General features: G+C 31.1%; 4 protein-coding genes across 5 annotated transcripts in view; 2 read left to right on the forward strand and 2 right to left on the reverse strand.

The window, feature by feature from the left end:
• The window catches only part of LOC119676881 (laccase-4-like), a 472,379-nt gene extending 460,590 nt beyond the window's left edge, over positions 1–11,789 (forward strand). The window contains exons 5-9 of one of the 2 annotated variants that reach the window (XM_038088138.1): positions 3,466–3,650; positions 7,509–7,704; positions 7,765–7,977; positions 10,868–11,098; positions 11,156–11,789. In XM_038088138.1, the coding sequence (XP_037944066.1) occupies positions 3,466–3,650; positions 7,509–7,704; positions 7,765–7,977; positions 10,868–11,098; positions 11,156–11,304 (974 nt within the window). In that variant the 3' untranslated portion in view covers positions 11,305–11,789. The remainder of the gene's footprint in view (positions 1–3,465; positions 3,651–7,508; positions 7,705–7,764; positions 7,978–10,867; positions 11,099–11,155) is intronic. The other variant, XM_038088139.1, reaches the window with a different exon arrangement.
• Positions 11,790–18,998: 7,209 nt separating this feature from the next.
• On the forward strand, positions 18,999–20,157 carry LOC119684405 (INO80 complex subunit B-like). The gene is made up of 2 exons (XM_038098446.1): positions 18,999–19,124; positions 19,183–20,157. Exons 1-2 carry the CDS (start codon positions 19,103–19,105, stop codon positions 20,136–20,138), a joined length of 978 nt encoding a protein of 325 aa, XP_037954374.1. The 5' UTR covers positions 18,999–19,102; the 3' UTR covers positions 20,139–20,157.
• Positions 20,158–20,322: 165 nt separating this feature from the next.
• LOC119684406 (intraflagellar transport protein 20 homolog) lies at positions 20,323–20,825 on the reverse strand. The gene has a single exon (XM_038098447.1). The coding sequence runs from the start codon at positions 20,638–20,640 to the stop codon at positions 20,344–20,346; it is 297 nt and encodes a 98-aa protein (XP_037954375.1). The 5' UTR covers positions 20,641–20,825; the 3' UTR covers positions 20,323–20,343.
• Positions 20,826–21,988: 1,163 nt separating this feature from the next.
• On the reverse strand, positions 21,989–23,936 carry LOC119683135 (BTB/POZ domain-containing adapter for CUL3-mediated RhoA degradation protein 3-like). Its single transcript, XM_038096745.1, has 2 exons — positions 23,367–23,936; positions 21,989–23,156 (listed from the first exon to the last, which is right to left on the reverse strand). Exons 1-2 carry the CDS (start codon positions 23,530–23,532, stop codon positions 22,435–22,437), a joined length of 888 nt encoding a protein of 295 aa, XP_037952673.1. The 5' UTR covers positions 23,533–23,936; the 3' UTR covers positions 21,989–22,434.
• Between the last annotated feature and the right edge of the window lie 2,764 nt (positions 23,937–26,700).

Consider the following 26,700-nt stretch of genomic DNA (forward strand, 5'->3'; position numbering starts at 1 on the left):
GTTTAATTGTCCTAATGTACACCCAATCCGAAAAAGATACCTTATGGGAATACTTGCCTAAGGTAATAAAACATTTTTTAACCTTTATTTAACAGACAGGGTTTTGTTTCATCATGAACTTATTGCTTCACAAAAAGTTTATTTCAGACCTTTTGTTCTATAACTATTTCTCTCTGTCACTCTCCCTCCATCGCTCTGATTATTCTGACTGGTTGAGCAATATAAATCTGCATGTATGTCATTTATACAGATATATAAAATATTCGTATATAATTTATAATTTTCATGATAGAAATAGTGTTAGATAGAGATAGATATAGTGTTAAAGTATTTTTTAAACCTGTAGTACTTTAATTTTTATTTATACTGAAAAAAATCTAAATAATCTTTTTACAATAACTTTTTTTTACAATAATATGAGCCTAGGTAAAACCTAGTGTGGGATAGAGATAAGCCCCCCAGCCATTATAGAGTAAAAGTGCGTAATAGCACTAACTCAAGAAGAAGAAGAATCAAGAAGAATGACCAACTATTGTCTTTTTAAGTCATGAAATGAAATATAACACCAGGAAATATATGTTCTCTGAAACAATAATAAATTATAGAGTTTTAAAATCCTTTTGATAATTTAGATCTATTTAAGACTGCATCTTATTTAATCGTATCTTCCACTTTCGCCAGCATTTATTTTATCTCTCCATATAATTATAGTTTTCAAATTAATGTTATGATAAAACTAATAACTATCACAATTCCATATAAAAATTAGTCCCTATACGACAAATACTAAATTTTGCATAAAACAATACCTTTACCTTCAAACTTTAAATAGGAGTCCAGTTAATAATCGAATAAAGATAAGGATCGAATAATGAGCCAATAAAATTAAACAAAAATTACAAACACGTAAAATCGTACAAACAACAACAAATTCTATTATTAATTTGTGTATTTGTGTGATGCACATACATTTGCATTTGGTGCTCTGCCTTTAACTTTTGCCTACGAATTTTCCGAATAATTTCAATGCGAATAATAATCGTAAATCCGGATATTTGAAGACTCCGGATTTTGACTCCGGACTTGGATTTTTTTTGTAAATTCGAAGACTTCGTTCATTATCCGATTAATCGGATTCTCCGAATACTTCGTTAAACCGAACAGCACAATTTTAAAGATCTACTTTCAGTTTAAATTTGCTCAGTTTTTAGACTTTTCCACAAGCATTTAATCTCTTTTCCTTACAATAATAATCAGAAGAATTCTGTAAACTACTTACATACTTACTTGATTGTATATGGAAACCCATTGTCGGGTTTCAGTCAGACGCAGCACTTCTCTCCATGTGAATCTGAGTGTTACCTCAACTTGATCATTTCATCGAAGGCACAAATTATCTCTAACTGTCACTATGAACCCTTTTTAACTGAAGCATCGTGGATCTTTCTCACGATATGACGAAACCAGCAAAGCAACTACTTAGTTTGGGTCAATTAAATATTTGTTTAAAATATTTCTTATGTGTTGAAATATTGCATCACTTGTAATAAATAATCTCATAGGACATGATGTACTATTTTCGCTTCTAGTGATATAAACTAGAAATTTATTGTAATTTTTTGACAGACGGTGCGACTTGATTAGAGCGCAGGAAATATAAAAACTTTCTATTATTTCCGAGCTCACTTCTAATACCCAAATACCACAATAACTACCGGTCGGGGTTTTTATCCAAATAAATTTTTCTTTCCATAAATTATAAAAAAACTATTGAGGTTTTGTTAGCATTTGTCATAATTATTTCGTATTTACATGAGAAAATACCACAAACCATTTCATAGCTTCGTGGAAAGCATTTTTCTATGGAAAAAAAATATGTACCTATATAGAAATGGAAAGTGCTATAAACTTTACTATAGCGGAATGAGCATGTGTCAGAGTCATTTATATTATTTTTAAATTAAATAAAAATTGGTTTTATTATAAGACGCAAAATAGGTATTTTTATGGAAAACATTACAAAACACATAAGCTCACATAAAAGATAATTTCCATAATTATTATATCACTCCGAATTCATATCAATGATATTGTTTTGTTAGTTTGTTAAGTACGCATTGTTAAAATTACATAAAACATCACGAATATATAATTTCAACTTAAAATGTTCAATAAAAGTTTAAAATAATGCAACACCCAGTTTCGTGACACACTAAACCTAACCTAATCCAGCCAAAACGAACCAGTTCAGCCAAGAAACTGGAACAAAAAAATGAAAATTAGAGTTTCGTTGAGCAATGCAAACCTAAAGACTCGAAGACAATTAAAGCCAAAACGGCTGTCGATTTGCTGGAATCGAACAGTTGCATGTGCGCATGCTAAATGCCCAAATGCACCAAATGCACTAAATGCACTTCAGTGCATCGAACAATAAATGATTTGGAAATGTTTCTTAGAAACGATTGCTTTAAAGGGGCGTTCGTAAATGGATAGAAACATTTCCGTTGCTCACAGTTGAGACAAGTAAAAACGTTGTTTATGAGTGAAATGATACAAAGCCAACCACTTGCAGGCATTATCCGCGTTCCTTGATATGATTTTAAGCAGGAAATCTCAAAGAAACTAGATCGTATAGACAGCGGAAAAGTAATGACACTTCAACTATAATTACGTTTTCATAAAGTAAGTTTTTGCATGGCAAAAATCAAACCAAAAACATAAAAGTGTCTTATATCTGCATAACTGCAGTATCTGGATTTTGTAATTTTTACAAGTTAATTTATAATAATTTAAACTTAAGTATATAAAGGATTTCTTAATTACATGCTGGAAATTTTATATGTCACTAGCACTATTTCAAATTTCCATTCCCAACCACAAGTCATCGCATTCAATCTAGTGCAATTACACTTAAGTTACTCCACCCTTATCAAATTCTTGGAATGCCAATCGCAACAAACACTTTGGGTCAAGTTCAAATTATAAATTCAGCAAATCAAAAATATTGCATAGTTCCGTCTGAAACCGAACTTCATAAATTTGTCAGCCAGTTATGCTTTTGTATATCGCAAAAATATATTTAAGGCAGCAAATTCAGAGAACACTGCAGAGCAATTACTTATTACTCACTGCCGTTTTCCACTAACAAATCTGTTTCCATTAACAAAAAAGAATTAGCATAAAAATTAGCACATAATGTAGTTCGAACTACGAAAGAAACAGAGCCAAGCCAAACCGTCTAAGTCTTTAAAAAATACTAATACTTTATGGCCTTATATGAGAACAAGAGCATGGAGGCTGGAGTGTTGAAAACAATAGCTACGGCAGCGAATTAATTGAAATGCCACAGCTGTTGCGCGATTACAGAACAAATTATCGGTGCTCCTAATAAAAGCTTATCTACAGCTTGTCTAGTATCTTTTAACGCTTGTTCTTAACTGATTTTTCAATGATTTTTATTTGCAGGTGAACGCTATGACTTTGTCATCAATGCCGATCAGCCAGTCGGTGCTTATTGGATACAACTGAGAGGTTTAGGTGAATGCGGTATACGTCGTGTGCAACAATTGGGTATCTTGAGATATGCGCGCGGACCCTACCAACCACAGTCAGCCCCGCCAACATATGACGTTGGCTTGCCGCAGGGTGTGGTAAGTTTGTTTTTCATAGATTTTCTAAATGTTTTCTGTCTTACATGCTAGAACCGATTTTTCTCATGTCAGTTTAAATTAGTTATGCATACATAAATACAAATCAACTAGTACGAATCATAAGAAATGTAGGAGAATACTTTAAAGGTGTAACTGAAATTAAGTTGTTACTTAATAGTCTTTGAAGGCAATTGCAAGAACTTAATTAAGTTCTTTTAAGTGTTACGTCGGTAAAACACATCAGTACAGAGTTATTAAAATATGACAGCAACGTCACCCTTTATTGCCTTCAATTACAATATAATATAATTGAAAGTGGAATCATCATATATCTTCTATAAGGTTAGGTTTTACTTACACATAACTAAAATAAATATAATATATTATTCACTATAAGGTTAGGAAGAATAGACAAGTATTTAAAGCAAATGAAATTATTATATATAGGAATGCCAACTATAGGTTTGTCTTAATTTTAAAACACTAGAATTATAATATTAGTAAACGAGATCGACTGATAAAAACCTCGAAAACAAGACATTTTTAAAATTTATAAAATTAATTTTGTTTTTTAGCAGACTCCTTCGATTAATCTGAGTGTGTTTAATTTTTATACATACAGCCAAACTTCTATAACTCGAATTATCTATAACTCAAACTAAGTAGAGTACAACCGGGTTTAGAGAGCAAATTACATAGACTCACAAATAAATTCTTTAACTCGAAATCTCCATAAGTCGAACCTTTTCTTTGCAAAATGGTACTTCGAGTTATAGAGTTATTGACTGTATTTATTTATTTTAATAAATATTTTTAAGTACAGTAATAAATTCTGATTAATCTAGTTTTTCCGACATCATCACCGTCCACAGTTTAATAGTTCATTGAATTCCTAGATCTGCAAAACAATATTCCACTTTTAAATTGCACTCTTTAATCATATTTCTATAATGTTCTCCAATAGAATTTAACTCAGACAATCCATCTCTTTTTCCATCTGTTTTCCATATATTCCATTTATTTCTTCGAGTATTTTTTCGAGGACTTCACATTCAAGCATCTACTGCAGTATTACTTCGATAAGCATTCCAAAACCAAAACGATCAGTACTTCCATTAAACGCGTTCTTTGAGTCGGTTTAGGTCATAATTTTATATATAATTATTGAATTTTCTAAATAAACCTTTTTCTTGAATTGGCTCAAAGTATTGAGCATTGGATGAATATGCTTAAGGTCACATTCCACTCGCACATAGCAAGTTTGCTTGCTTCCTTTTGCATTATTCGTTATATTCCATTATACTTTCTTAATTTGGTCATTCTAGGCAAGATTTTTTAGCTAAAAGTTAGTTAAATACAATAAAAACTTGAATAAGCTGCTTGTATTATACTCCTTTTGGCCACTTCAATAGAGTTCATTTGAGTAAATAAAAGGCCAAGGAAGTTAAGCTCTTAATACTTTTAAGTGTTGACTACACAACAATTGTCACATATAACGATTTTAAGCTATAATTTATTATATATAATTGATTGTTTTAAAGGCTTTGGTTTGTTTGTTTTAATGTGGGATCTTTACTACAATCCTGCTCAATATTTTAATAGCAAGTACGTCAATTTTTCTAGCAACATCACCGGTTTAAATATCTTTACGATTAAACTATCAAATGATTGCCAGACATCAACAAGAAGCACGAGATGAAAGCTAAGCCTGATTTCAATCGTTTTTCTATAGCTTTGGATATAACTTATAATTGATAAGTAGTACCTTTAACTCTTTGGAAGTCATACTGACGTTTACTAAGCAAGCTAATGCTTAAACTACAGTTAAAGAACGAATCCAAAAAACCCTTTAGATTAGGCTTCCATATTCAATACTGCAAAACAAAACCTTTTTCATGTATATTTTGGACTTTATAACGGTACTTTATGTAGCATATAATCTTCACGGTCCTCTGCACGTAAGAGGATATTGTAGATCATATATAACAATGTAATATCATCAAAACACAATAATTGGTGTTAAAACCTTTCAACCAAAGTTTCTCTACTGTTATCGGGTTATAGGGATTTGTATTGCTTTGAATCGCTATGTTGACCATAAAAGTTTTCCTCTTTACGAGTATTAATTGAAGATTCTTGTATTCAATTTCTGGCTTTAATTGCAATAATTATTGTACTTGCAACACATATTCGATGCGATTATTTCTTGAGCGTATAACGCATTGTAATAAATGATAGCTTTGCGATCCTACCAAATACCACACATGGAACTAACTGTTACAAAGTAATTCCACATCGAATTTTAATGATCACAAAACCGCTATACAACCCGCTATACCAACCCAGCTGCAACACATATGTGTTTCTTGCAGAAGTTTACTTTTTTCCCAATGTTTGTTTTTTCTTTCTTTGTTACTGGATAATGACTTGAGAACTTTGCAAGACATCAAATGTATATATGTAATTGAATGTACCTTAAGTGGATGTAATGTAACATCAACACCATTATCGTGATGATTTCAAAAAACTTAATCAAATTATTTCCTAACAAAAACTGTACCTAATTCTACAAGTCATTTTATGCATGTTACTATGTTGGAGTAGACTTAAGACTCTTAGGAGTCATTATCTGGTATAGAGTTAGGATTTACAAGCTAAGTTTTGTGTGGATTAAATTTAATTAGTTTTTCGATTTAACTTAAATGTGTAAAAAAAAATTAAATCAGTTAAAGGTTATTTACCATATTATTTTGCTTAACAATTTTTATGGTGTTTAGTTTTGTAAACAATAGTATTTATTTTTTTGTTAAACAACAAAACTCCAGCTATTGATATTAAATAAAATAGGCGTGTCTATGTTACTAACAAATCGAACAAAATAATTTATTTACTACGGAAATCGAATTCACACTCAAGATACACAGTAATTTCGATTGCAGTTTATAATATAAAAAAAAAATAACAACTTACATTCATTATTAGTTTTATACGATGTACAATTGGTAATCAAATTAGCATATTAAGAAGTTAAACGAGTACAAATATAGTGAATAATAATAATAATAATAATAATAATAATAATAAAATGAGCATAACGAAAGCATCTATAGAATACCATAGGGTACGAATGGGTATGTTCAGTGTATGCCAAAATCAGAAGTGCTTAAGCGATCTAACGAAATCGTGAGTTTGTGGTTTGTTGAAGATAAAACAAAGAAAAAACCATAATAATTTTAAATTTTCATTTATTATTTATAATTATTTTTTCAGATTTATTAACTTAAATGTATAATACACTAAAATATTTCCGTCTTAATTTGTAAATACAAATTCTTTGTCCCTTTTCACAATATGACTTCGAAAGGGTATAGAGTTTTAGTTAGCTTGGTAATATAAATAATTCTATATAAATAATTCTTTTAGTATTTGTGTAAAATATACTATGTAAAGTAATTGCTGAAATATGTATATATGTATATAGTTACTCTTAAATGTTAAAACTTAAAATTATATAAACCAACTACAACAAATTCTTTTTCTTTTCTTTTTTTCTTGCCTACAAAAATATGTATTCCAACCCAACAAAAAAAAAATATTGCAAATCAACCACAACACTTAAAATCAAAAACAACAAAAATGCTTCCTTATAAATATTTTGAAATCCAAATCAATCCAATACTAAACAACACCAATCAAAACTGGTTCCAAACAATGCTAAACAAAATGTGCACACGTTAAATTAAAAATGGTTTTTAAATCCATCTTGTAAATATAAATTTTACTTGAACGTTCTGTAAATTCAAAATTTAAATTCCAAATTGTTGAACACTTAATTGAAATTGTGAAAAAAAAACTAAGGTCATGAATCCTCTGGACGCACAATGTAATCGCGATCGCAACGACGCAATCTGCGTCAGTCAATTGAAAAACGCACAAGAAATCGATCGTGGTATTTTGGCAGAGAAACCTGATGTGAAAATCTTCTTACCATTCCGCTTCTTTGTTTATCGACCCGAAGAACTGTTCCAGCCAAACACCTACAATCGTTTCTTAGGTAAGTAAATACTTTTATTCACGTTACATATTTTAAAAACAAAAATCTATCTTCCAATAGTTGCGCCCACCGGTGATCACGTTATATCGCTTATCGATGAAATCTCATACTTATCAGCACCTGCGCCATTATTATCACAGTATGATGACATCAATCCTGACCAATTCTGCAACGGTGATAATCGTCCAGCTAATTGCGGTGCCAATTGCATGTGTACACACAAAATTGACATTCCATTAAATGCAGTCGTCGAAGTGATATTAATCGATGAAGGTAAAGATCATTAGCATATATATACAATATAATCTTAAACTTAATTGATTAACTATTTCAAATTATTTCTCACAAAACACAGTTATATATAATATTGCATATCTCCCCAGTTAGTTAGTGACACCTTAGTTTCGCTATATATACGATCGTAATTATGATTGCCTTGTGCACATGAGCTCATGTGATTCAAAGTGAAAACCGTAACAAATTAAAAACTTAATTAAATTAAATCTCAGCTTATGCATTAATCCATTTCAAATGACTTTAACATACTTAAGAATACCACTCGAGCAACCCTTTCAATTGGACTTGTTTTGATGCTCTTGAAATCTTTTTGAAGGCTTGGTCAAGTTAAGCACTTGCACTTACACTCGAACAGCTCGTTACCAATTAAAATCAAAATTTTTGCACTAAAATATCAATTCTGTTTATTGAAATGTTCAATTGAGAAACTAAAGTTAATGCAAAACTGTTCAAAAATTGTGAATCACATTAAAAATCACGCCAACGTCCACCTCAACTTCAGCGCTAGCCTCAGTTCGAATTGTGCCCAACCTAAGCGAAAAGTAAAATCCACAATTTTGTACTATAAAAACGCCTTCAGATAATTATCGAACTGAAAACCTTTTCATTTTAGCGCATAATTTTAATATTTACACTCTTTAACAAAATCGACTATGAAAACAGCAACAACAGCAACAACAACAACAACAATCGCAAATTATAATTTAATACCGATTTAAACAAATTCAAATTCGTTTTATGCTCATTTGTAGAGTTTTCGTATCTGCAACTGGGTTTGGTACAATATTTGCCCTCAACGTACTTGTAAAATTTATTTTGCTTTAAATTTTATTTTTAATCGTCGAATTCGATCGGTAAATGGGCCCCAGGCACCTAACGAACCAAAACAAACTTATTCATTTGGAGTATTTTTACTGGAGGTTGGAAGTTTTGTAAATCGCATCTATTTGCATTTTCACGATTTACTTCAATTTTTAATCTCTTTAATAAACAAATTTAGTCTTTCTTTAGTAATTAAGCAATTTGTGAAACATTTCCTCTTTCCATATATTAATAGATTATTTTATAGATTAAATAGTGACATGGGTTAACCATACCATAATCCTCTATTTAAAAAATATTTGCTAATCATTTTAAACGTAGATATTACCAGAAACTGTATGAAACGGAACCGTTCAGTTTTGCAATTGGTAGAACCATGACCCGCTTAAAAAAACGAGCTATAGTATTTTATTCCCTTTTAAATGACTATCATACTTAAGAATTTTACTCAAACAACCCTTTCAATTGGACTTATTTTGATACTAATGGTGCATGACCCCCCTTAAAAAAACGAGCTATAGCCATTTCCTTTCCAACGATGTTTTCAAAAATAATATTTTATAGTTTAAATATGACCCACGGTATAATGCCCTTACGATAATCCTCTATTTAAAAAAAGGTTTGATAATGAAAATTTCATTTTAAACGTAGATATTAATGGAACTGTTAAATTTTGATCCCCTTAAAGAACGAGCTATAGCCATTCCCTTTCCAACAATATGTCAGAAACAATATTTTATAGTTAAAATATAACCCACGGTATAATGCCCCTTTTTTCTCTTTTAAATATGATTGATTGATAGCGAAGGTATGGGCGAAAGTTCATACAATCTTAAGTGAATATGGAAAATAGATTTACGATCATAATGTGATCATCTTTTTTTGATATAAAAAAAGATTTATTGGATCGGATAAATACATTGGTTATTTAGTTGGAATAACTTCTTTTTCATTAATCCACAGTTTTTATAGAAGATATTTTAATTCTTTTTTTTTATTACATTGATTTTTAATGTCCGTTTTAACGAAAGAAATTAAATTCTTAAATTTAAATTTATTTATTTTAAATTTATTCACATAATTTACCTACAATGCACGACTACGCAACAGCAATAGTCCACAGGGTTACAGTATTTGGGCTACAGTAGCCCAAATATTTTGAATACAGTAACCAACGATTTTCGCTCAATCATTTCTGACATTTCTAACTACTGTAGCCAACGAATGTTGCCTTATGCCCAACGCACTATTAAGCAATGGCTCTGGCTACGATCAAATCCCTGACTACAATAAGCCAAACACTTTTAAGACTGTAGCCAATGGCTTTTGCTCAATCATTTCTGACATTTCTAACTACTGTAGCCAGAGATTGTTGTGTATGTTACAAAAACTGGCTACAATAGCTGGAAATGTCAAAAATGACGTTTAAGTAATACAGCTCAGAATTGAACTACAGTCGCTGGCTACTGTGGCATATAATTGAACCACCGTCGCTGGCTACTGTGTGGCATATAATTGAACTACAGTCGCTGACTACTATGTGCCATATGATTGAACTACAGTCGTTGGCTACTATGTGGCATATGATTGAACTACAGTCGCTGGCTACTCTGGCTTACAATTGTGAACTACAGTAAGAGTTGTCAGCTACTGTAACTGGCAATTGTAGTTGTGCATTATTATGCATGAAGCCAGCCCTTTCACATTATAATTATAAAAATTAAGACTGTAAGCTTTATAAAAACCCACAAGTAATATTTATAAACCGGGATAACATATATCTATTTTTCTCTATTTCTGATATTAATCAATATTGTAAAATTAAATAATAAATATATTTTCAAGTTAGATGGTTTCGAATAGAAATGAAAAGGCAAGAACACAAATTTTAGTTAATTTAAAAATTTTTCAAAAAAAAATTATTGTTATTGTCTTTTCATTTCTATTCGAACCATTTTAACTTTTAAACAGTTTCTTTTCGTCATAAGATGCGTCACTTTCGGCAAAAGATAATTAACAGTAATATATTTTTTGTTTTTTACAGTACAACAACCAAATTTGTCACATCCATTCCATTTGCACGGTTACAGCTATAGTGTTATAGGTATTGGTCGCTCTCCGGACACAAATGTCAAAAAAATCAATCTTAAGCATGCATTAGATTTGGATCGTCGTGGTCTCTTGCATCGTGAATACAATTTGCCACCATCGAAAGATACATTAGCAGTACCGAATAATGGTTACATTGTGTTAAGGTTTAGAGCTAATAACCCCGGTAAGTTCAATACACTTTGACTTCATACACAGCACTTCTTTATTTCTTTCATTTTAGGTTTCTGGTTGTTCCATTGTCATTTCCTGTTCCACATAGTTATCGGCATGAATCTTATACTGCAAGTTGGCACACAAGCAGATTTGCCGCCAGTTCCACCAGGTTTCCCAACGTGTGGTGACCATACGCCTCCGATACCCATTAACTAAACTTTAGGTGTTTGAATTCCAAAATTTTTTAAATTTTAAGCAAAAATACTAAAATAGACGAGGAAATCTTTGAGAAACTAAAAAATTTAAACGCTTTGTACAGAACTCGATGCAGCGTTTCTCTTTTGTAAATTTATGCCTTAAAACACCACAAAACACAACGTCTGTAACAGCAGCAAAGGACGTGACTGGCAAAGCACAAATTTAAATATTAAAATAATTAAATATTAAAATAGTTTTTATAAATTAGCGCTTTTGATAAAATTGTTTCTTCTACTGTGGAGCGCAGCTTGAAGCGATGAGAAGATCGAAGTCTTCTAGCGCTTCTCGCAACGTTTTTTCTTGAAGGGATCAGCAATTTTATGCGCAACAGTCATAAATACACTGAAAGAAATATTTTTGTAAATTTCGTCTTTCACTCGAAAACGCAAAGGACGCGTTTCTGAAAATATCAAAATTTACAAACATTTTTCTTTGGTGTGTGCTTAATAATTTTTTTTTTAATTTGTTAATTTGTTAATTTTATTTTTTATTTTTTATTTCTTATTCAGTTCTCGTTTTTTTTTACTTTCTTTTGTTTATGTTTATTGTAAATTAATTAAGTATTTAATTTTTATTTTGTATCATTTGAATCATTATTGATTTATGCTTTTATGTTATTATGTTTTTATTTTACATTTGATATGTTTAATTATAGTAATTTACCCACATAAGTTATAAAAAATTTTGAATATGTAAAATTCAACTAAATTTGTATGAAACTAACTGAACTTTCCTCCGCAATCGTTTTTATATTAATCTTACTTCTCGAAATCTTTTAAAAATATTGTATGTATTTTGTAAATAATTTTTATATTTTTATTTTGCTATCAATAGAGAGTTGAACACCTCAAACAATCCTTAAAATTTTTTATTAAATAACTTTTATACACTTTCCTATAAATTTTATTAATTTTTTTATTGAAATGCGTTGAGTGGAACTATACCTAATTCATTAAACGCATTCTTTTGTATGTATGCTAAAATAAATGTAAAAATATTTTTTATAGCCTTATATATAAATAAAATAATATAAATAAAATATACAGAAAATAATAACTTTTTCAATCAATCCCTCTTTGTGTACTTTAATTAATGACTAGCATAATCCACCCGCACCACAGCTCAATTATCATAAATATAAATCATATTTCTTGTATATAATATAATAATTTTATATTCACCAACTTATACTTGAATTTAATAATATTATATTAAAATTTGCTGCCCGATTTTTCTTTTCGATTTTTCACAGATACTTAATCCATTGGATGCCATTTGTAATGTCAAGCGCGCCGACGCAGTCTGTGTTTCGAACCTCAAGAATGCCAAACATATTGATAAGAGTGTGCTCGTGGATCGGCCGGACGTAAAAATATTTTTGCCATTTAGATTTTTTGTCTACGATCCAAAGCACCTATTTCTACCAAACACTTATAATACCTTCTTAGGTTTGTATAACTCTTCATTTTAATTTTAACATTAAAGTAATAACAAAATTAATATTAAAAAATGTGGATCACAAAAAATCGATATAGCGATCAGTGATCTATTAACAATTAACTTGAACCTCGAACAAAACCGAAAACTTGCTCTTATTTGATTTACAGAAATAAGTGGCAAGCAATGGAAACATCCAAACTTGGAAAAAAAACTATTAACTCAAAAAATAGATATAGAAAAAATGAATTAAATTTGTTCATATGTCAGATTAATCGATATATTTTTTTCCTTTGTTTTTCATATATGCCTTTTTGGCATTAGGTAATTAATCTTATATACCAGTATTAGAAAAACAACCTAAAATATTTATAAGTCAGAAGGGTTCGAATAGAAAGACAACACTAAAAATTTTAATTAATTTATTGAAATTTGGCTCTTTTTAATCCAAAAAATGTATTTAATATTTGGCCATACAGATTCAACTGTAGATTGAATTACCTTTTATTCAGCAAGATAATAATTCTCTCACATTAAGGTACTGATAATTAATAAAAACGATAAATCATATCAAAATATGTGTAAGTAGTAACAAAATAGGATAAACTTAATTACTTCTGTATTTAAGGTCATAAATTAATCTCATTTCCTAAATAGAATATGAAATATTTCTATTTATGATCACTGATCGACGCAACAATTTTTTTTTTTTTTGAATATCTTAGAAAATTTTTGCGACTAACCATTAACAATTACAGTTGCACCCACGGGTGATCATTTAATATCGCTGATAGATGAAATATCATACATATCGCCACCTTCACCAATGCTTTCACAAATTGAGGACATACCACCAGAACAATTCTGCAATGGCGATAATCGACCACCAGAATGTGCACCAAATTGTCAGTGCACCCACAAAGTGGATATACCATTAGGCGCGGTGGTTGAAGTTGTGCTTGTTGATGAAGTACAACAAATTAATCTAAGTCATCCCTTTCATTTACATGGCACAGCATTCTACGTAATGGGATTGGGACGTTCGCCGGACAAAGCTATTAAGAAAATTAATTTAAAACATGCTCTGGACTTAGATCGTATGGGTATGTTGAAACGTGACTTTTCAAACCCCTCACTTAAGGATACAATAGCAGTACCAAATAATGGTTATGCGGTTTTACGTTTCAAGGCTGAAAATCCAGGATATTGGCTTTTTCATTGTCACTTTCTTTTTCATATAGCAATTGGCATGAACCTAATTTTACATATCGGCACACAATCAGACTTACCGCCCATACCGCCTGGTTTTCCACGCTGTGGTGACCATACGCCACCAATCACTTTTTATTAATAGGTTATGCGTCTTCGAACCGACAAATGCAAACAACGGATCTGTACCTTTTGTTATAATATTTGTAATTTTTAAAAGTTTAATATTAAGATTTAAAATAAGAGTGGTGTATATAAATTATATTAAATTATTTGCAGGCTTGTACCAAATTTTGTATATATTATGTAAAATGTTTTAATATGTACAATATAATGCTTACTATATATTTATACCTATATATTTAATTACAATACGATAATTAATACTTCATATTAGAAACCAATTCTCAAAGACCGATGTTCTAATACTCGAAGAGCTTGTATTATAATATGAAAAAAACGTAATTTATTTTATTTAATATATAATAATTTAATATATAATAAATTTCTATACATTTAAATATAATATTGGTCTAATTTAAAGCAAAATCCATAAAAACTGGTAAGTCTCTTGAAATAACCCACAAATCACCATTTACTTCCCTGATGCCGTTAATCGAAGTTCAACGGATCGAAATCAAATACCTGGGATGATAAAATATATCGAATGGGAATTGTAAATACAAAAGTCACTTTTCCAAATCATTCGAAATCTTATAATTAAATTAATTTTTAATTATTTATAATTAAAATAATATTAAATTAATCATAGTTTTTATAGCTGAGTTATGAGTACTACTTGAAGTGATGGAATAATCACTAAAACGATATCTCAAATTAAACTAATTGAGACTTGACACTAAAATTTAATTCAAACTGTATGAGTTATGTATTTCAGTTGCTTCTGATGGTGATCATCTCATTTCTTTGATCGATGAGATCTCCTATGTTGCGCCACCCTCGCCAATGTTGTCACAGTATGAGGATATTCCAGCAGAGTATTTCTGCAATAGTGATAATCGCCCCGCCGATTGTGGTGAAAACTGCCAATGCACACATAAAATAGACATACCACTCGATGCAATTGTAGAAATCGTCCTCGTTGATGAAGTTCAACAGGTTAATTTAAGTCATCCGTTTCATTTGCACGGCACCTCATTTCATGTACTCGGTTTGGGTCGCTCGCCCGATAATAATGTGAAACGTATGAATTTGCAACATGCTATCGATTTAGACAGAAGAGGCATGTTAAAGCGCAGATTCGTCAAGCCTGCCTTGAAGGATACAGTAGCAGTTCCTAATAATGGCTATACAGTCATCAGATTTCGTGCGGATAACCCCGGATTTTGGTTATTTCACTGTCATTTTCAGTTTCATATTGTGATTGGTATGAATTTGGTGATACAAATTGGTTCTAAAAAGGATTTACCACCAATTCCACCTAATTTTCCACGCTGCGGAAATCATGTTCCTCCGATTTTAATGTGAAATTATATTGTCTAATGTAATAATACTTTCTTAATATATGAAGTTGGTCGAGTCATAGTACTAATGTTACAACCTTACCAATCAATCGTTTTTAGATTTATTTTATGTACTAAATGCAACCAAAATTATTTAAAATTATTTAACAAAGAGTATTGATCTGAAGATTTAGTTTAAACGTCTGATAGTCAACATATTTTGTGAGCGCAATGATCTGTAAAACTAATGTAAACGCTGAATAAATAAATTAATTTAATGTAAAAATATTTGTTGTTATTGTTTTGCTTACTTTAGTTCTACTCGACATGAGTACAAAAGTCGGAGATGTGTAGGAAAACTTCGAAGCTGGTTTTTTCTAATACAACTATTGTGTTTTATAGAACTAATTAGTAGTAATTAGTAATTAGTTTAATATAGAGATTCTTATCAAATGGCTGCTTGGTCATTCCATCATTTAAAAATAATAATAAAAATTTGTTGTTGTGATTTAGTACTGTTCGATAAAACTAATTAGTGTTCTGATATTACCGCAAGGAAAGAGACAGCATTTAACGCGTACCTCTAAAGAACGATATCGGCGAAAGAGAACGGAAGAGAAACGTATTTTCAGCGAAAAAAGGAAGGAAGCAGAAAGATATGAATACGAATAGATTAAAAAGCTGGGTGAAATGAATATGGCTAGAAAATTCTTCCAAAAAATCAGAATCTTGACAAATGATTATACTTAATTACTTTAAAAACATTACGGCAAACTAAAGAAGATTGATTATTTGTTGCATGTAAGGTTGAAAACAAATGGAATTTTCGGTATTCTTTGGATGCCATAAATAGAAAACTGCTAGAAATTTAGAACTACCTTAGCCAGGTTTTTATGACTTACAATATAAAATACAATATACTGTTCATCTATTAGAAGTCTATAATGCAAAATATGAGCTTGCATTTTAAAAGACGGATACTAATAACAAAATTTCAGAGAAAGAAATATTTCGCAATAGCAAATGTCTTAAAAGAAGCTCTAAATTTCAAGCCCCAAAATGTTATTACAAAATGTAATAACAGATAATGGTTTTTATCTGTCGTAGCTAAATAAAGAAACAATATTTAGTTGTTGAATAATGTGGACTGTGGCATTTTCTCTGTGGCATTTTGTCTCTCTAACTAGTCCTCATCCGAACTAAATATAGAAATACATTTAAGCTACATGTTCCCCACAGAACGTATATGTGAAAGACGGAAATAAATTTTAAATTTATCCAGGATCGTGAAATATTATATATATTAGAATCTAGAAAACCAAAAACTTCATATATGAGAGATATGATATTAATATAGATAGATTTATGATAATACTTCATTAATTCCGGATCTTTTCCACATCAAATTCCATTCAAAAAAAAATTTTTCTTAAATTATAAATTTACTGATATAGAGTACTTACTAGATTTATTTATGGTGAAAACAAAAACTTTAATGTGGAGACTGAAACTATAATGTGATATAAGTACCATGTCTATAGAAGTAATAATTGATGGCCAAGGATTTATTAATAATAAAAAAGTTATATAAATAAATTTTTTAAACACCGACTGCTTAAATATATAAACACCGCCTGCGATGGTAAAATTGCACGAATTACACTTCGAATTGCTTCCTCATCCACCGTATAGTCCAGATCTGACCCCCAACGACTACTGGCTATTCACTGATCTCAAAAAATGCTAGCCGGTAAAAAATTCATAGCAAATGAAGAAGTAATTGCTGAAACTGAAGCCTATTTTGAGGTAAAAGACAAATGGTTCTACAAGCACGGCATCGAGAAGTTAGAGAAGCGTTGGAATGATTGTATCGTAGGAAGGTATTGAAGGAGATTATATTGATGAGTAAAATCGATTTTTGGCAGAAAAAATTTGTTTTTCTTAGTTAGTAAGACGACTGAGTGAAGTGTTAATATTCTATAAGAAGCGACCAATCTGTCAGAATAAAATTCTACTACAACTTCGTCACATACACTATCAGTATTATTTATTATTGCATCACCATTATCCAAAACCAGAAATTTTGAATTTTGTTTCGTTTTGAGTTTCCAAGTGCTTTTATAGGGATATCAATTCATTTAATTTATTTTATTAAAAATCTTGTTTAAATCATAATTAATTTTATACTTACGTATTATTGTGCTGGCTGTTTGATTTTATTATGGAAACTAAGTTTTCCAATTCGCCACACTTTTCAATAAATTAGAAATGTACTGTTTTAAAAAACGTGTGAGGTTTGAAGGCATATTTAAACTTCATGCACCATTTTTTGGGAACAGGCCAAAAATCAAATCAACAGGCTAATTGAAAAAATCAGCTGTTTGAAATGAGAACAAACGAATTACAACGAATGTAAACACTTCCAAAGGGCTAATTCTAAATGAGCCGTTTTCAGCCAATGTAAACGCCATTTTAAGTTCTTACGGTACATACCGTCTGAGTCTTAATACTATACTCTAAATGCAACTAATTATATTCTTCTTCTTCTTCTTCTTGAGTTAGTGCTATTACGCACTTTTACTCTATAATGGCTGGGGGGCTTATCTCTACCCCACACTAGGCTTTAACTAGGCTAAAAAAAAATCATATCATTTATATGTCTTTTAGTTGATGACGGACCTTAAACCAGCATATCTTCCTAAGAGTCCAGAAGTGGACTTGACCATTGTTAGGGCGGGGTTAATTACCGTATCAACTTTAGTGAATAATTTTAGAGCTCTGTCTCTGATATATTTTTTTTACTGAATCAATCCTAAGATCTCTATGTATGTCTGTTGATCTAATATACCATGGAATCATAAACAGTTTTCTTAAAGCCAGGTTTTGAGCTATCTGTAATTGCTTTAAGGTAGTATTTGAGGCTTTGCAATATGTAACACATCCGTACAGTAGTGCAGGTCTAATTACTTGCTTATAAAGTAACTTTCTGTTTTTAAAGTTGAAGTTATAATTATTAAATAGCGGCTTTAATAAATGTAGAATCTTAGAGCAGCTATTCCGTTTGTATTTCAAATGATTAAGCCAATTGAACCGTTTGTCAAAAGTGACCCCCAGATATTTTATGTTATCCTCCCACTGTATCTCCGTGTCGCAAACACTCACTCTTGGAGGATGCTGTCTTCTTTTTCGAGTTATAAATATAGCCTTGGTTTTGTCATTATTAATTTTAATCTTCCATTTCTGGAAGTATTCCACCATAAGGTCTATATTTCCCTGTAAAGTGTTGCTTACATTTATGGTATCCCGATCCGAATAGATCAAGCAATATATATTACAATATAAAGTAATTTGTAAATATATGAAAGGAATTAAATTTATTGATTTTAAAAATATTTCTATACAAAAAATGGTGTTAATTATAATATAAAGTAATTCGTTAGTAACTATGTTTGAAATATATTGTTTAACTTCAAAGCGCCAATTAAATAATGCAACAGTTCTTTGCGCGAAACCAAATCGAAAACATAGAAATAATTCTATGTTCTTACGTCAAAATGACAGCACTACTTAAACCACTAATCAAAGAAAAACAATACCTTTTAATGTAAAAAAACTATAGCTTTATAAAAATTTAGCACTCTTAAATAATGGGAAAACATGAACGTAGTGGCAAGTAGAAGTTTTAGTTATTTTATGTAAAAATGCTAACAGCTTTCTGTTTTAATAGACATTGGCGATAATAAGCGCAGCAAAAGACATAAGCGGCATAAACATAACAAGGAGCAAAACATAAAATCTGAGCAAATGGAGATCGTCAACGATGAAATAATGGAAAACGAAGACAAGAAAGAACTTACGCACAATGAGGACGATGCTCAAATTGATGTGGGCGAAGAGGATTTATGTAATGTAACATTGCCACAAGCTAATATCACGCCTCCAAGAGCAAACACTAACAAAAGTAAAAAGACCACTCCTAAAAGTATTTCATCCACAAGCAGCGCAACAGGGACTCCTAGTAGCATAGCAAATAGTGCTAATTCTAAAAAGGCGAAAAAGAGACGCGACAGTGGTACCTCGAGTGGTGAAGAACGTTGGCTAACTGCAATTGAAAAAGGAAAACTGGAGGATGTGGATGATGAATTGAAAAAAATCAAAGATCCCAAGTTAATGACTGCACGTCAACGCGCTATGTACGAAAGAAATTTGGATAAGGAACCCTCTCCGGGTGGCGAAATGCTAATGTCATTACCAACAGGTTATCGCGAAAAGGAAAAACCACAAACTGCAGAAGATATACTAAAGGCTGTGCTCAAATCACAAAAACGCAAACAACTAGCGGATGAGAAACGTGAAAAGGATAAAAAGAAAACCATGGAACGTTTGTTAAAAAAACAAGACAGCACAAAACCACGCAGTGGAGGCCGTAGCAAAATTCTTAAAACAGCGCAGCCAATGATAAGCTATAGAAGCACTTTGAGTGGTGCCTACATACACTTGCCACCAGACCATGAATTTCCTTTAGCACCGCAAAAATCAGAGAGCCCGCCAAAAGTGATTATGTGTGCAATTGAAGGTTGTGGCCAGCCCAAAGTGTATAACTGCTCAAAGACAAATCTGCCATTATGCAGTTTCGCTTGCTATAGAAAAAATGTCCAAGCGCTGCGACAAATCATGTGTTAAAAATGGGTTTCTAGTGCTTTATTGGCTTGCTATTTGTACGTGTACAGTTTATTGATTAAGCAAAAAATTGTTGATGGTTTCCTGTTGCTCGGCCTCGATTCGCTGCAAATATTGATATTCGCTTTTCAAACGATCCAGTTCGGTGTTCTTCTCATGTATTTTGCTCTGTAAAATGAGAAGGATTCATATATGCAACAATCTTTATTTATTTATTTTTATTTGCCTGATAAACTTGCTGTTCCGCCTGGCGTTGTTGTGCTATGGTCTTAAGAATATTTTGTGTGCCTATTGCACGTAACTTTTCTCTTTCCACATCCTTGGATATTTTAGAAACTATTTTATGGAAGTCTGCTGCCAATTTTTTGAACTCTTGTAGTTTGTTTGCATATTCCAGACATTCTTCACGTAACTCGTTGGTCTCAGTAGCAATGCGAGGATCCTGCACGCGTAACCGATATATATCGTCTATATAAAGTCCTGCTTTTTGAAGTTCCTCCGACATAGTTTAGAAGTCAGTGCAACTACTAAGAAATATGCTTCCCTAGATATGAGCTATTGTATTGGTAAACGTTTGGAACAAAAGCATCGTCATAGCAACGTTAAACCAAACAAGAATTTTTATTCGTAATCTTTCATTTTAATGTAACTTAAGTACTTCAAAATTAGTATAAGAATAAATAATGTTTACATCCATATTGTTCAAATAAATATTTGAAAATATTTAATTTAATTTATTTAGAGTAAACACAAGTTATCATAGTACTGTAAATTTATTCTTGAGAATAGTAAAGAATATTTTAAGTAATATATGAAATGACAATGCAGATCCACTGAAGAAACAGTGAAGGAAAATCTTTAAATTGTAGATGAGTGTGTGTTTACTGTTATTCATTTACTACTACTATTATTTTGCTAATCCTGAAAAGGAACTACCACTTTCCGAATCTAATAGCTTTTAAGATCACATCAAGCGAACCATCGGATGATTCAATATTCTAACCACCATCATAAATTTATGTATTATGTTGAGGCTGAGTCATTGCACTTGAGCAATTTTACTCTCTATTAACTATGAGGTTTCTTCATAACTCCTCTCTACGCCTTGACTGGATTATTGTTTATCACTTCATCAGACTAAGCAATATTTAACCTCAGATCTGCATACCTCCCCGAGAAGCCTGTAACCATTCTGAGATTCGATAACGCAGTGTTGGTAAGCCTATCAGTTTTCGTACATAATTTCAGGACTCTATCCTTTATGTATTTTTTAATCGGATCAATCAATGATAGTACCTTGAAAAGTCTTCTCAGAGCCTGACTTTGTGCAATTTCTAGCTGGTGAATAGTTGTTTCGTTGAGGCCTTGGTAAACGCTACACATCCATATAGAAGTAACGATCGAATTATAACAGTTCCTGCTCTTAGCATTGATCACAAATTAAGGCAATCATATCCATGTCATCGGGTGGTTGAATTTTATAATTTAGATGCGCAAATAAACTTGTCCACTATAATTAAAAGGAATTATTAAAATAACAAGAGAACACAAATTTTAAAATAATTTTTATATTAACGTCATACATGATTAAACAGGAAATTTAGTTTTTAGGAAAGCCATTATAATCAACACATAATGACATAACGACACAGTATTTTTTTTTAAATTAATACTTTTTAAATAATACATATTTGATGTATATCATTATTAATTTAATCCCTAAAATTTATATCTAACATTGAAGACATAAAATAATTTAATTTTTGAACGTCTAGATGAAACATGTATAAACTGAAAATTATAAGTGTAAAAATGTTAAAACTTTAAATTACAACAAATCAGTTTTTCAGATTTTTAATTTCAATTCATTTAAAATTACAATTTTTCATATTTACAAATTTCTGACCATCTTAGTGATTGTCCAAATATTAAAATATTTAAATTGCAAATATATTTAAATAAACGACTCTTGACTATGTTTACAGACAATTTTTAATACTACGGAAATTATTTAACAATTTAGGACTTAAATAAATGTATAACAGCACAATTAAAAAAATAATCCTTTAAGAGTAACGGAGCAAGTAATTGCTTGACAGTGATTAATGACCCTTAAAGCGTCTGTATGCTTTTCGAAAGTAATTTTATTTTGTATATTGCAATTGTTTTAGCACTTCGAACGATTGGCTATATTTTTCAGTATATTGAGGTTCTTTGGCAATTATGTTTTATCGCCGGTACTATCCCTCCAAAGCTAGGACAGCATCACGCGTGGTCATCCCACATACTTGTGTACATGTCAAATAGGGTTGTTGCGTTTATTTGAGCGTAAACGTGCTAGTCCCGTACGTTCCTCCTCTTCGTCACTGGTATACTGTTGCATACCAGACCCAGCACAACCACCACGTACCGATGATGTGGCTTGTAACAATTCCTGATCCGGCGCATTACGGTTTTCATAAAGCAGCACTTGCAATGTTTCTTCATAGATTCGTGCTTCTGGAAATTCTACCTTAGTATGCTTACGGTCAGTGGCATATACAATAGAAGTACAACACACTTCAGCCACTTTTTTGCCATGACCATAGAATGACCAGCAACATATTTCGCTAGGACCTATTACATCTTTAATGAATAAAATACGTTCGTTGAAACGCAATGAGAGTTTGTCGAATAATTCAATATTTTTCAGTAGATTGTCATCTGATGCACTTGTGTAAGAATACTTGTTATTTTGCCGTTGCACCACTAAAATAACCGCGGGTTTTGATGATGAACTGATAAGCATTTGTTCCTCCTTTTGGGATGTTATCAATGGTATGCGACAGATTGGTTTAGGTTCCTGATTAGCTAGTAACGCGCGTTCACATGACATGGCCAATTCTGTGATGCAGTAATATTTGGCCTCAGCCAGAAGCTCCGCGATTTCTTTATGCGACTCCGGCAGTGGCACAGTGCCATCACGTAAGTAATTGAGTATTGTACCGAAATGATTACCGCAACGGTCAATCAAAATCCAACCTATAAAAAATTTGAATGTATTCAATTTGTATTCACTATTGTGTAATATGATATAATATAAATAATGTACAGTCGATGCAATATGCTCTGCTGGTTTCGTATTTCGCGCTGCCTTCGCTTACGCGTTATAAACAGCGCCCAATTAGTCATACATTATCAGCCTCTGGCACTTATCACTTTGATTTTTTAGCCTTAATTTTTATTACTCACCCTCTGTATCGGTTAAAACTTCCATTCGTCCACTGAACATAGCACTCAACATGGTGTCATTATGCTTCGTAAGTGTTCCAATGGTCGTGTAATAGAGCCTACCGCCTACGTTCAGTTTTACATATTGTGATGGATGGCCTTTTAGCATTGTTTGATTACCGGACATTTTATTACTATTTGCAACTAAAACTAATTGATCTGGAGCGGTCGTTAACTGCACTATTTTAACTTCCTTAGCAACTGCGCCAGTACCAGGGGTGGAGCTGGCACTGCTCGTACTAGCAACTATTAAGGAATCAATTTTGGCGTTTTTTTTAAATAAATATCTTAATTTTATTTTTTATTAATTAACTTTTCTCTACTTATCAGTATCTATTCAGACCGTGCTGTGTATATCGGTGGTTAATTATTTTTCCAGCAGCTCGCAGTTTGTGCACAGAACAAAATATATTGAAAAACAAGAACCGTCAAGTAATTAAGCAGCCCATCGAACCGATATAAACTGTAACTTATCAATAGCCAGTGATTTATTCTGGCTATGCAGTGCATCGATGTGAAGTACAGAGTTAAAGCTGGTGGGAAATTGTTTAAACACGTTTAAAAATTATTTTTTTAACATTATTGGATATATATTAATATTTAAACAAAAAGAATGTGGTACGCATATTATTATCAATGACTTTTTAAAAATATTTATTTTGTTGAATAGTGAAAACGCTATGTTATACAGACAGTTATGTGATTAATGATCATGGCAATTTTGTACTTTTTTTAGTCATTATCCAAATGCATATTATCCAAATATTTTGATCACTTTTGGTTGTGCCTAAATTTAAAAAATAATGATTATTGTTTGGATAAGTTAACCATGTTTTCATTATGGATTTTGCAAATCCTGTTACCAAAGCTTTATCATTTCAAAATAGACATAATAAAATTCGAACTTTAAATGAAGGTTGGTTTGATTTGACATATTTTCTTGAGTACAATGCTGAAAATAATATGTTATTGATAAGGTTTAGGTGCAAAAATAGCGATATGACAGATTTTTAAAATGATATTTTGATAGTGCCAACTTTGTTCCAACCGTTTTTTTTTTCCTTTCAGAATTGTAAAAAAGTAATATTAAGTCTGGTTGATCAAATGATTTTTTTAACAAATATTTATTGCGTTGTGTATAATATGAAAAATAAAAATTCTGAACACTAAAAATTAATTAACTTAAATAAAAGTATTATATTCTTTATATATAATACAATACAATTTAATATTAATAATAATAATAATTACGGCACGGCACGCTTACTCCTTTGAGCACAACGACGAAACACACATTTTGTATTTTTTCCTTTTTTATCTATTTCTTTATACAGGGTTGCCATGATCGAATATACTACAGAATTCATTGTATCGAAATATGGTATTACAAATTACGCCAAATGATAAAGATAAAGTCTCTTGAAACAATTAGCACAACAAACTTATATCTTCGTTTCAGTGAAATTTAGTTGTTTTTCCAATACACAATTCAATTTTGGGATTAAAACGAAATTAAGGAAAATGTCCTGAAATTAAGAAACATTTCAAATGCAATTATTTGTAAGATACATTTTTAGCTAAAGATAAAGTTAAGATAAAGGAAAATGGACATTTTTTTATATAAATGTTAATGAAAGTTGACTTTCATGAAACCGGGAAATTATTTTGAAAGTAAATTTCAAATTTGAATATAGAGAAAAAACTTTACCGGTTATTAATTTAAAATAGAGTGAAAAATATTAATTCACATACCTAAAGTCCATTAAAACTATTTAATGCTATGCTTTATAGTTATTATAATCAACTTTTAAAATTTCCTGGATACAAATGATGTTTAGAGCATGTAATTTTTATCATTCGATTTGTAAATAAAAAATACATGATTTCCTTAATTTGGTGCAGCATGAACACTTTCGAAATTAACTTAATTTCATTTTTACGAAATTAAGGAAATTTGGCTGTCTGAACATAGCAGTAGAGTGCGTTTAATACTGCTTGAAAGTGTAAGCAGCGCATAAGTAGAGTAAATATAAACATAACAAGAAAAACAAACCGCAGAAACATATGAGTTAGGCGCGCTGTTGCATTTCATATGAATTGTGAACTAAAATTCATTTTGTGGAATAAATATCAAGAATAAAATATATATATTCATGACCAAACACAATGTTTAGCGATATTTCTTTACTCATTTTAAGTGAATTCAGCGACGACGAAAGTGATGAAGAAAATTTATTGGATTCGTCTACGGATTTAGGCTCATCTTCAGAAGAAGATGAATATCTGGAAAATTTGCTTTGCGATTCGTACAGCTTTAGGCGACATCATGCTGAAAACATCACAAGGGGTGGAATACCTACATACACAAATAAAGAATTCCAAATTCATTTTCGTGTGAACAGAAATGTGTACAATTTTCTAATAGAAAAATTTAAAGACTCTGAGGATTACAGAAGTCTAAGGATGGATAAAGTGATCTCAGCGGATACACATATTGCGTTGTTTTTGTGGTTTGCGGGTCATAGAGAATGTTCCTTCCGAGATATTGCCAATCGTTTCCATATATCTATCAGTACAGTTAGTGCCATAATAAGTAGAGTTACTCACTTCATTAGCAGTCTCTCGGACGCAGTAATAAAATGGCCAAATTGTACCGAAAAATTAGCCTCATCTGCTTTTTTTGCTGCACAACATATTGGTGGAAGTTTCGAGGAAGCTATAGGTTAATTATTTTTACTTTAGTAATTAAATAATATACAATATATATATAATTTATTTTTAGGTGTATTGGGTATGACTCACATACGAATTATTCCTCCTAAAAGTGATAAAAACCAGTACATTAATTGGAAAGGCGAAAGCACTATACAAGTGCTAGGAATTTGTAATGAAAGAAATGACTTTATTTACATTTTTGCGGGACTTCCTGGTGCTGTTCATGTGCATGAAGTGCTTGAAAGATCTGATATATATCCAAAACTGTCATCGCTCTGTGGTGATTATTATATATTAGCTAACTCTTCATTTGCTTGTACAGAAAATATCATAACTCCATACATCGACAATGAGCAATTGGGTGCACGTCAAAAGAAATTTAACGATAAATTGAACTCTTCTCGCATCATCATCGAACATGCCTTCACTATGCTTAAACGAAGATTTCCACAATTATACTTCTGCAAACTAAAGGGAGTAGAAAAAGTATGCCATTTCGTAAAAGCCTGTGTTGTTCTTCACAATCTCTGTGACGACAATTTTATTAGAGTTGGAAGTGACTTTAAAGTGACTGATATAA

Source organism: Teleopsis dalmanni, chromosome 2 (assembly GCF_002237135.1).
Source record: "Teleopsis dalmanni isolate 2A chromosome 2, ASM223713v2, whole genome shotgun sequence".
Lineage (NCBI taxonomy): Eukaryota > Metazoa > Arthropoda > Insecta > Diptera > Diopsidae > Teleopsis > Teleopsis dalmanni.

Bases quoted from the DNA above. Each gene is read 5' to 3' on its own strand.
- LOC119684406 (XM_038098447.1), bottom strand. From the start codon at position 20,640: ATGTCGGAGGAACTTCAAAAAGCAGGACTTTATATAGACGATATATAT.
- LOC119684405 (XM_038098446.1), top strand. From the start codon at position 19,103: ATGGGAAAACATGAACGTAGTG. The intron at 19,125-19,182 runs GCAAGTAGAAGT...CTGTTTTAATAG, and splicing joins GGGAAAACATGAACGTAGTG to ACATTGGCGATAATAAGCGC.
- LOC119683135 (XM_038096745.1), bottom strand. From the start codon at position 23,532: ATGTCCGGTAATCAAACAATGCTAAAAGGCCATCCATCACAATATGTA. The intron at 23,157-23,366 runs GTGAGTAATAAA...AATTTTTTATAG, and splicing joins AGTTTTAACCGATACAGAGG to GTTGGATTTTGATTGACCGT.